The 12,078-nt window shown below is 36.7% G+C and overlaps 1 protein-coding gene across 2 annotated transcripts in view; it reads right to left on the reverse strand.

The window, feature by feature from the left end:
- CTDP1 (CTD phosphatase subunit 1) overlaps positions 1–12,078 on the reverse strand; it is a 102,123-nt gene that overhangs the window by 74,608 nt on the left and 15,437 nt on the right. For both annotated transcript variants that reach the window (XM_058832878.1, XM_058832879.1), the window contains exons 3-6: positions 9,428–9,521; positions 7,827–7,955; positions 6,354–6,504; positions 1,084–1,174 (exon numbers count right to left, since the gene is read on the reverse strand). In XM_058832878.1, the coding sequence (XP_058688861.1) occupies positions 1,084–1,174; positions 6,354–6,504; positions 7,827–7,955; positions 9,428–9,521 (465 nt within the window). The remainder of the gene's footprint in view (positions 1–1,083; positions 1,175–6,353; positions 6,505–7,826; positions 7,956–9,427; positions 9,522–12,078) is intronic.

The following is a 12,078-nucleotide window of genomic DNA, read 5'->3' on the forward strand; positions in this document are numbered from 1 at the left end:
ATAAATTAAGCCAGTTTTAGAAGTCTATATAACAATGAAAGCAATTTCTATTGATGCTCTGTTTTATTATGAACATGTCTGCAGAACATGGAACTTACAAAAGAAACTTACAAAAAGTCAGCAATATTAAAATGATGGAATTTAAAATACAAGCTTTGAACAAATTACAGTTAGTGGAAAAAAAGGAAACAGCTCTTTCAAAATCTGCATCCCAAAGGCTAAAGGTAGAAAACAAGAAACCTCTGTGAGAACAAACAATTACAACATTTCATTCTAGTTTTCACTGGTTTTTGTCAACCAATAGCCCAAAGTCAACTTTCACAAGGTAAATACACTACCTATATATAGATAGGTAAAGGACACAAGAAGAGCTTTTAAAGAGTAGATTCATTCAGTCCAAGATAAAGGAAACAGAAGTACTGATATCACCCATCACCTAGGAGGAAGAGGAGGTGGAGTACTTAAGATGCACATAAAAAAAATAAGAGCAAGAAAAGAAAAAAGCTTCTCATTTGCTACAGTCAGGTGTGGAGGGGGAGTAACTTAGTATTTCATAAAGCTGCATTAAACTTATCTGTCTTAGAAAAAATCTTGGGTTTATGCTCTGAAAAAGATCAGAATGTGAATTTAGACTAGAATATGAATTCAAGGCTCTAGATGACCCAATTTCAAGAAACACTAGGAACAGAAGGTGCTTTTAGCACATTTGAAAGCCAGAATACTAGGTATTCAATTATGAATTAAACTCTGAGAATTGTGGTTTAATTAAAAAAAACCCACAATATAAAAGTCATTATACAAGATCACAAGATAAAGTGGAAATATGGTTGTTACTACAAGAATAAGAAGTGGAAACATGATGCCATGGCATCACACTTGCTGCTCTGCTATCACAGAACCCCTTAAGTAGAAGGAATGCTGCAATGCCCAACACACCAGTTTTACTGAGATGGTGTTGATATTTAAGAGGCACACAAAGAAGGAAATAAACACATTAAGTGCAGAAGGAGTAATTTTTATTTTATTTAGCATCTTTTCCTCTGCTGTTCTGTTTTGTATAATGCCTAAAACCCATATACATACCTAAGATTCCCAGTTTTAGAAAATGGATCGATACATTCATCCCTTGACAATATCCGATGGGAAAAAAGCTTCTTTTCAGGGTCCAAAAATCCTTTTGGAAGAAGAAATTAAAAAGTTAAGTTCAAGATGTTTGTTCCTTGCTTATGTTTTGTATACTTCTGCTATTTTAATTTGTGCAACAGCAGTTTAACAGACAATTTTAAGGCATGACATCAGATGGGAGAAAGTACAGTGGATCAAGTATTTGTAGCTAATTCAGTGAGATTAATTAAAAAATTCCATCTAATTTTCTTTCAAGATGGCAACAAAACTGAATTTGTGACAGCCAAATTAATAAGGCTGAAAGAGATACAGCAGGTGACAGATACATGATTTTTGCAACTTACATTTATCTCTCTATAGTTGGGACTTTAAAGCTAAATGCTCTCCTTAGCTCATTATGCCTAGGGACTGCAGAGAAGTCTCACAAGAGTCGGCAATGTGCTGCAATATTTAAGCACAGTAGGAAGTTAAGGGACAGTTCCAGCCGGAGCTCTTGCATTTGTAGGTTTTAAGTTGTACCTCTAACAACTACTTCAATACTTTACACACAATGAATATATCCTGGGACTTCTAGAAATACTGAGGCCCAGTAGAAGTAATGGTTCTGACTGCGCTCTTTAAAACAAACAAATAAACAAAACCCCCAAAACCAAAACAGAAGCTGTGCCAGCTGATCTTAAAGCAAGATAAAGTGCTATTATTTAGGAAAATGATGAGTTGGGTGTACAAACACACATGCACGTGCTTCTGAACCTAGTCTCCAATAATGAAGTTTACCTTCATGAACAGATCACAGCCACATTAATTGCTTAGAAAGAAACTGGCATACTACATGCTAACCTGTATTTTTTGTTTTACTGAATTTGTACTGAAGCTAGTATCAACTTCTCATTTTTCTTATGAATAATACAAAGCAGTCAATACTTACTTGGGAACCATCTTTTCAAGTTTTACTGCCTTTTACTTTAAATGATGGCCATATTATAATCAGAAACAGAATCCAAAATGACTATAAACTCCATGGAACAAGTTTAATTTTCTTTCAAGGAGCTCACACTTGCACAGAACTTATGTTCAAGTCCTTTTAACAGTCCAGCTCCCAAGAGTACCTTAAGTTGGGAAAACAAAGCTTTAAAAAAACTAAAAAAATCAGTCATCACTTCTGAAAGTTGATCCTACATGTAATTAATACTGATGTGTAATTGGAATAACTTAAAACCCATAAAAGCAAGAAAATTCTGAGTTAAGGACAGAGGTTCAACCTTAACTCACCCGACTATGCTTAAGAATTGCTGCAAACTCGTAGAATCATCCCCTGTAGTGAGACCCTTGCAGTACCTAGGCATAATGAATTGAGAGAATTAGCTACACAGATTTATTGCTGTACACACAGATACTTTGCCAAACTACAAAAACTGTCATACAAGTTGCTGTTCTCCCCAACAGAATTCTCTTCTGCTAACTGTCTGAATACACAGGAACTCTCTACACTGAATTAGACAGAAGCATACTGATTACATGGCAAAACTTCAATGAGGCACTCAGTTGCAATGTTGCTGAGCTAAAACTGCAAGAAAAATGAAGTTGAATTTAAAAAGTCCAAATGCAGAAAGCCTGGATGCCAGGGATTACAGATAAGGTAGCATTCCAAAGCTTCACAGTAATGAATGAATTTGCTGAACTAAAAATACACTGAGGACAGAGCTCATAAAAAAATCCATCCGCAAAGATACAAGCCCACCTTAGGAGAATCTGAAGCTAAGCTACCTGAGTAACAGCACATAAAACAGCACTAGTCTCTTTTTAGAAAATTATTTCCAGGTCAAACTGTTTGGTTTCTACTAAATCAATATAACCAAACAATTTGATGTTTTCACATCTTGAGGAAAAGGTGGGTAACATTTCATTCATCATACACCATCTGTTTTCTTCAACACACCAGGCATCCACCAAAGCCACTCTCTCACTCTTCTCTGCTGCTGGACAGGGGACAGAAAATATTATGAAGAAAATATTATGAATGTTATGGGTTGAGATAGGGACCAAGAGAGATTGGGACAAACTGAGCTGACAAACTGAGCTCCCACTTAGTCTCATAAATTAGGCACTGTGCTAGGTATGCCCCCAAGTTTCTTGAAAAACTGAAGACACCATTATTATCCTTCACCATATTTACGAAGGACTATCCAGTAGACTCACCTAGCAGATTATTACCCCAGTTGTTTCCCATTATCTCAGACTGGCTCTTTGCACACAGACTTACCAAACTGTATTGCTTGCTCTTACATAGACTCTCTTAAAAAAGAAAAGTCGTAAGTAAGTAAAAATTAAGTTAAAACCATCAGAAGATGCAATGTTGAAAACTTAACTCATTCTGGGGATGTCTCAAATCTTAAAGAAAGAATGAGTTAAACAGCATTTCCCAGGAGAAGTTACGTAACAGTTGGAACAAACTTGAATTTGAGTAAGTTGTTTTATGAATAAAGCTAAAACTGAATTTCTGAAGAATCAGGTTACCTTCAGTTCTACTTCAGATTCTACTTTACAACCCAGAAAGAGCTGTTGACCCAATCTTTCAAAAACTGGGACAACTTCAGACACTGGTGATTATACACACACACACTGTACACATTCTGTAATATACTTGCTGTAACAAACCATATATATGAATGCTCTCAACTTGGTCCTACTTTCTAAATTTCATTGCAAATCTGGAGTGATTTCACATTACTTTACTATTGCTTAATAGCTTCTGAACTCAAAATCCTCTGTAGCACTTTACAACTAGCTTTTAAGCTAACATCGGCTTTAAATATACCAAACTTCTCTTATACAGAGCAGAAAAAGAAATTAAGCAACAACTGCTGAAAAGAATTATTTAGTAGAGAAATACTCCAGGGAGCTCTAGATGATAAAATCCAAACCTCATCTTCATAAACATACTATCAGATATCACTTTGTAAACATGTCAAACTAAAAAAGAGTTTAGGATAAATTATTTCAGCAGATATAAATGGTGTTTACAAATATCAGCTAATCCCACTTAACAGATGGCAAGAGTCAGCTGAGATGAGAGAAAAGAACTGACAAGATGTCATCTCTTTTCAAAAGCCTTCTAGGACATGAAAGGAGCAGCTCAGAGTTCAGAATTCACAAAGACATATAGATGTCTACAGAGGACCTAAGCAAACAACCTTTTTCTCATAAAAAAGATGCCCAGCATTTATTACAAGTTCTTTCTTTATGTAACATAGGAATAACAATAAAGTATCAAACTGACAGCTCTGTGAGAAACCATTTAACCAATACTGCCATCCAGTGTTCTCTGTATGTATCAGCTATGTATTTCTCTAGAACTGCATCTTGGCTGCACTGGTGGACCAAAGGCTGTATCCCATGTTTGTCCACAGATTTCAGCTAAAATGATCTCCAGCACTGCACCAATAACCCACCTGCAGTTTGAATGATTTTGATGAGGTTAAACAGCTTCAGGCAGAAATCCCGAAGTCTGCAGGTGACAGGAAGCAGCAATACCCTAATTTGCTAATTTGGTGGCTATTCCTACTATGGAATAAATGGGGTAGTTTGAGTATGACGACCTCAGTAAGTGTCAGCCTGTGGCAGCGCAAGGACTGCAGGGTAATCCACATTGGGGCTCAGAGACTAAAATGGGCAGAGGACCAAATCACACATTGAGAGAAGACAGGGAAAGCTCTCAGACACTGTGAGTTTACCTCTGCAACTTCTCCCTGGTTCTGAAGGCCATTTGGCATGAAGCTTCTGACCTTAGGCCACATCAAGGCACACAGATCCAGGTGAGGAAGACTGCCTTCTCAATTTCTGACTACCATGTATTTAAACCTAGTGCTTAAGAAAACTATTCCTCTTTTGCCACAGAAGATAAAAATACATCCTAAGGACAGAGAGGTACAGAATTATTCATGCATTAGCAGTATACAACACTTAATCCAACAGCAAGACTGACAAAGCTTTAGGAAGATTCTTCAAACTATGCTCAAAGACTGAGTGACATAGAAACATTCACTTGGATTGGCAGGACAGGACATGCCTCAAACCTTTCAAGGAGTATTAGCTGGAGACCACAAATAAGCATCACATTCTGACTACAGAAATATTGTATGTTGTCATTCAGAAGTCTCCTATTATTGTCATTACAAGCCTGTTCTACAGCATTTAACATGCACAAAGAATTGTTTGATTATATATTTTTTCTAAAGTGATTTAGAGCTAACTAGGATAGCTAGCTCTCAAACTATTTTGGAATCTCCCTTTCTTGCCAAGAAGTGGGATTACTGGGACACTGTTGTTCAAAACACTCCAGGCAATATGACACAAAAAAAAGCAAATGTGAAAGACAACTTAATAAAAAGCTAGGAGACATGGAACAGCATGATGGAACATGGAACAGTTTGACAGAGTCATAATCTAAAGTACTGTTAATTATATTAACATATTATCTTAGACCAACAGATTTGATGAAGGGAAGTTTGAGGAGAAAATGCTCTTCTGACAGGGAAGACTAAAATTGGCTTTTACCCCATCTTGATAGTTTAAACACATGGTGTCCATCTTAACATGATTCAGACCCATACACTTGCATAAACAGGGCAGGTTTCTTTTGTGCTTCTCAGAAAAAAGAAAACATTTCAGCCAGTGACCCACACAATAGACTACTACTGTTATAATTCAAATACAAGTTTTCACTCAGTCGTAGAACGCATTTTTAAATTCTTGAGAAAAATATGTGAAAATACTGCTATTTCTGTTCTTCATGAAGTAAGTGTACCTCAGCTCCATGGCACAAACAGAACTGCTGTAAATTGATTTATAGCAGCAGAACTTTCTTTGGTGAAAGGAAACCATAGGGGGGGTGGCATTCCCCACATGATGAGATGATGTCACGTTGTTGGAATTTTATGGAACAGTTACATTAGATTTGTAAGAGAAGTAAAGTTGCAGATTATTGTTATGGTCCATCAACAGAGCAAAGCACATCTGATGGGGAAAAAAAGGATTATTTCCAAAATTACAGGCCATAGAGGCACTGCCTTGTAAACAAGCTAAGAATTCTGCTTACAGGACTATTTAGGAGGTGGCTTTGCACAAAACAAAGAACAAATACTTGAAAACAACTGCATAAAGAAAATGAATCATATGAGTACGAAGGCAGGGTAGCTAAATACTGTTAAATGTAACATACTACTCACCTGCAATTGTATGTGCATACAGTCTGCTGCCGAAAGTAAAAACATGTAATTCATAGAGCTTGGCAATTTTTTCCAGGAACTCCTTGCAATGAGGACGCAAACGTGTGTGCAACATAGGCTCACCTCGACCTAACTGGAAATGAAATATTCCCTAGAAGAAAAACCATGTTGAACATTATCAAAATAGGCAAACAAAAATACCAGCATTGCAGAGCTATCCTCTTTCCTCATTTCAAATTTATTTGGTCCTACTAAATCAAAGCAAGTTTTGGCCACAAGACTATGTGGATAAATAAAATCCAAAGCATATTTTTACTGTATGCCAGGCTGTCCAACAATAAGGCTTTCAAATGCAGGAAGCTGTACTGTTGGAAAATTTATGATGCAGGTGGCTTTCATTCAAATCTTTACTTATGGCAAACCAATCTGAGAAATTTCTCAACCTGCTTGTTTCAGAGAAGCTCAGGATCTCACTACAATCAATGCCTCTCAATAAACTTCTGACAGACTTATTTCAGTATGCACTGAGCTCAGAGAAAGTATTTTCTTCATCCAAGAAAGTCTGTCTATGGAAACATAGCATCAGAGAGCAAACCAGGAAGGAAGCTTGCAGATAAAGATCCCAGTTAAAAACCTCAAAATATTTTTTGAATTATTTTTCTTCAAACAATGAATTCAGACTGATAGAGGCATAGCCTTTCAGACACACAGGATTTTTTAATCCTTAAGGTGAATATTCATGGTACCCTTTCCTGTTAAATGCCATGTACACTTCTAGCTTGCTTTTTCCTAGCAATTGTGAACATATGCCAAGCCTACTGGACATGCAAGAATGGCAAGAGGAAAGAAAAAAACTAAGTGATCATAGTTTGCATGATATTGATGTTTGAGTTTGCATCCTCTTGTTCCAGACACTGTACACATTTCAACATGTTTCTTGTTTTAGAGTGTCCAAATTAGAAATGTTACAAGCCAATACTCCTTGTCAGTTAAATAACAACCATGAAGAAATTAAACCACAACACAGAACCTCTCCCCTCTAAAAGAGATTTAAAAAAAATCCCTACACATACTCATGGAATGACTGACATAGAAACACACAGGATTGCTCAAAAAGGGACTCTGAACAGTAATTCACTGTATCTGCCTCAGACTTGGAGGGAAAATAGTCTCATTACTGAGAACTCAGCTTGTGAATTGCAGAGGAAGAAAAGCAGATTAAAAAAAGCTGCCTGAAGACATGTCTCAAAATGATTAGAAAGGAAAAGTGCAGGAAAGCATGAATGGAAGAAAGAAACGTCAATCTGAATGTAGAGAAAAAGGAACATATTACAGAAGGCTTGTTTCTCATTTTCTTTTATCCTTCAACTATAATTTTACCTAACCACAGAATGTTCTTTTAAAGAATCATCATTTAAATATTGTTAGAAACATTCCTGTTGTTACATTGGAATGAAAGGTAACCCCAAATACCTTATTGGACATTTGCTGACAGTGCTGTTCTGTAGTATGGATCAATGTCTGGTCCAAATCTACCATGAGCACCAGTTTTCTATTTCGATGTAGTCGCTGTTGATCTTCTCTTCCCAGCTGCTCAGCTTGCTGTAACAGAAATATTCACTGATAAGCTTAGCTTCATAGAAATAAATTAGATTTATTGCCTTTTCTGTACCTTACATGTGAGAAGCCCTTCTGCTACAAACTAACTGCACAAGAAATGATGCCTCAACATTAACTGTAGCAATGGCAACTGTGGAGCATTTTTTTTTACAGGAAAAGAAAATGCCCTCAAAGTCTACTCTCAGATCTTTGGGACACTACTGTGACTCTTAAAATTCAAAAACTCAACACAAAACTTTCCAATGTAACAAATAAGTAACCGCTGATTTAATTTAAGACCCAGTCTCCTGACAGGAAATAGCAGTAGCTTTGAACACAAAGGAAAATTCATCAGGAGGTCTGAGAACTTTTGACTGCTATGTCCAGCAATTTTGCATCATAAAGTATAATATGTCAGAAAACCCCGCATTAAGTACGTAACTGAAGCTGCTGGTGATAGAAATGATACCTGCAAACTTCAGATTACAGAATGTATGCATTCAGACCGAAATAGCTAAGATTATGCAGTGCCACATGGGCTCTAACATTAAGACCTTATAATCCCGTAAATATGAGTGAAGCTTACTCCTCCTGTGCGTATTTACAAACTTTCCAAGTACCATGTGAAGCTCTGTGCTCACTTGATTCACTTCTGATAGCAAGTTGTAGTGTTACCCTCCAGACAACTGAACTTAAAAGTAAAGTTGGAGCATTATAAAGCAGAAAGGATCAAGTGTAAACTGCCCTTTGAAACACTCCTCTGTGATGGGGGCACCTCTAGCTGCTTACATCTTCACAATTCCCCTCACTGACATTCTTTGAAGAACTATCAGAAAAAAAACAACAAGCAGCAACATAAAAAAGTAAAAGGAGATCAGGTTGATAAAGAAGAGAAACAATGTTCATCTTCAAAACAAAACATGCTCCTTCCCCCTACACCAACTGAGGGATAAAAAAAGCATATTTTGGTAACTCAGATGAATATTTGAAATACTCATGAATTCAGAATACTTGGAGTACTTGAAAAATAATGAAATAATTTTACCATACAGGTAAGCTGCAGCAAACTAGCTTCACCATATCAAATGGGTCAATTTCAAGGTGAAGGTCAAAGCTAGGTTTCAGACACTGAAGCTTTCAACAGATTTCAGCTAATGGAATTTTTCACTAACTGCTCAGTCTTAGTGACAAAAATGTTCAACTATTAGGTTTACAGGCTGCTGTCAAAGTGACATCTTTTCAGTATACAGCTCTAAAAAAAACCTAGTATAACCCATGAGAAAAATCAATCTACACTGAGACAAACTCACAAAATCCCTGGGCTACTAATGTTTAACCCCAAATTCCCCTTCAAAGGGAAGCCAAAAATCCTGTATCAAGTACATAGAACATTTACAAAACTACTGCAATTAAGTTTCTCAACTGTGGAGCTACTGTGAAAGGCGTGAACAAAGAGAAAGCATGATGGTACTTACCTCAGAGCTGACTTTCAGCTCTGGGACACTGTGAACCATCGATACAGTTGCTGTGGATAATGGCATGCTCTGTTTTCCATTCTTGCTTCGTATCCTAATCACATAGGGGAAAAGAAAGATGACATGAGAGAATAATAGTTTAGTGAAATGTTAAACAGACTAAAATATGTAGCCTCAAACTAATCCAAACCACCAAAAAAATGGTTAAAAAGAGATATTTTAACTAACACACTCTTTCAAATTCTTGCTAATCCAAGTTGCTACACAAAATGGATAGAGGGCAAAGAAACTCACCAGAAAAAACCCTGCAAAAATTCACTGTAGTAAGTTATACTTCAATACAATTATTTTGTGACACATGACACTAAGATGAAACACATCTATGTATTGATTTGCATCAAAAAACAAGCTATAAACTAGATATAACTATCAAGCCACTCACATTTAAAACTACTCAGTTTCTTTTTTTTTTTTGGCAATCCCTCAGCTTACTTGTTTTACAAGCCAGAGTATGAAAAATATAAGCAAAGGATAGGCAAAGTTACTCTCTGCACACAGAGTTACTTACAGGTGACTGCTACTTCAAAAATACCATACAAAAAAATCTCCTTACATGCTCTTCCCATTGGCAGAAAACAGAGTGAGGAACTCTGTATGCTTGTGTCTATTTTTTCATGTGTATAATTATACACACAGTCTTACTGGTATACAGATGTATGTATATACAGGTATCAACACAGAATAGGTGCCACCCTTGTGTGCGTACACATATGTGAGACAGTGTGTGTGTACACACATGAGTACAACATTGCTTGAAAATGGATCAAGTAACCCTGTATAAGATCCCTTTCACTACCTTACATCAGTCAATTTATTGGTAATTCTGACATCCAACTGAGGAGTCACCAATTTTAAAAAATATTGGCATACAGATTTTGTCCTAGGTGACACACGAGTATCTTTTAATTCTCCCATGTACCAGTCCTATCAAGGACCGGATTTGGTATCAGATCTACAACACGAGATAAACCAGATTTCACTTTGTGACAAGCAAACTGCTGAGGAACAAGTGTGCTGAGCTGAGTTGAGGCAGACACAACCACAGACAGGTAACTTTTTCCCTGTACCACAGTGTGTGGCAGCATTAATGTCCAGTAATAGAAGTATTTACTAGGTCTAAAGCTTACAAGTACGTTTTAGCATCTTGCATCCTTTGCTTCAGAGTTCAGAAAACTTAATCTATAACAGAGTGGCATTTTAAATGAGCCTTTAAAAATTATTAACCGTTTTCAGACCATTAGTTGTATGACTACTAAGAATGCTGTACTTGATTTTCTCCACGTAAGAAAAGCATCAATGTTTTTGACTTGTCTTCTGATGTAGGCTCAGCAGTCATAACACAATATTTCAGATGTATAAGCCATTTTGTATAAAATGAAGACACAGATATAAGACACAGTAAGAAGTATTAAGTGAAAAAACCTCAATTTGTTAGATACCTTGGACTTGTCTGTATTTCTCGTATGAAACGACAGCAGTAGAGCAATATTTAGATGCGACTATATTCAAACCTCAAATCAAGTATTCATTCAGGACAGACAAAGCCCTATTCATGATTATCCTAACTTTGCTAGGTTTGCCAAATAATACTTGTTTACAAACTATCAACATTTAACTTAAAATAAAATGTTATGTCCAAATATTAACCAGGCTACTTCTTGCATAGCACTCCCAAAATTCAGTTCACTTGCACTGGTTTGTGGGATAATGTTCATAAAACAATTCTTAACAATGAGCATGTATTAAAATGAAACCAAGGTATTTCCAGCCAAATGAAATGAGTATGCAACATTAATCTATAAAATCCAGGCAACTATACAGCTTGTTTTGGAACAGCTGTTGAATTAGTAATTTGATATGCATAAGAAACATTCCCTTTACCAAGCAATGAGACACAGCAAAGGAGAAATACAATCATCTTTTGAATTTGCTTTCTTCTTCGCCTAAGGCCTAAATTCCTTTAGTTCCATGGCAGAATATTTCACAAGAAATTGAAAACAGTTACGAAGCCTTAAATTGAAAGCACTGGAGACAAGAGAGCTCCCATTCAGACACAATACAAATGAAGCAAGGTCATTTGAATGAGACTGCTATTACCTCTCAGCTACTTGCACCTGCACAGATTTACTCAGGTTTACTAAGCAAGCTGTTGCTGACACACCATGCAACTCTCAGTCTCAGTGGTGAGTACATGGAAAGCAAAGTGTGATGAGAATTTACCTCTCTACACATGCCTCTTACATTTTCTATCTAAGTTACCCTACATTACCTCCATGAATAAAGAGCATGCACAGTTCTTAAATCTTAAATGAGTGCAGATCTCAGAGTAGCCTTCTCTTTACAACCTGTAGCAACCTGAAGGGCCTAAAAGAGACCTGGAGAAGAGCTATTTACAAGGATGAGTAGAGACAGGCCAAGGAGGAATAGCTTTAAACAAAAAGGGAAGGTTTAATCAGCTATAAGAATGCAGTTGTTTTCTGTGAGGGTGATGAGGCACAGGAACAGCTTGCCCAGAGAAGCTGTGGATGCTTCATCCCTGAAAGTGTTTAAGGCCAGACTGGATGGGATCCTGGGCAGCTTTGTTGAGTGGA

Source organism: Poecile atricapillus, chromosome 2 (genome assembly GCF_030490865.1).
Source record: "Poecile atricapillus isolate bPoeAtr1 chromosome 2, bPoeAtr1.hap1, whole genome shotgun sequence".
Classification (NCBI taxonomy): Eukaryota; Metazoa; Chordata; class Aves; order Passeriformes; family Paridae; genus Poecile; species Poecile atricapillus.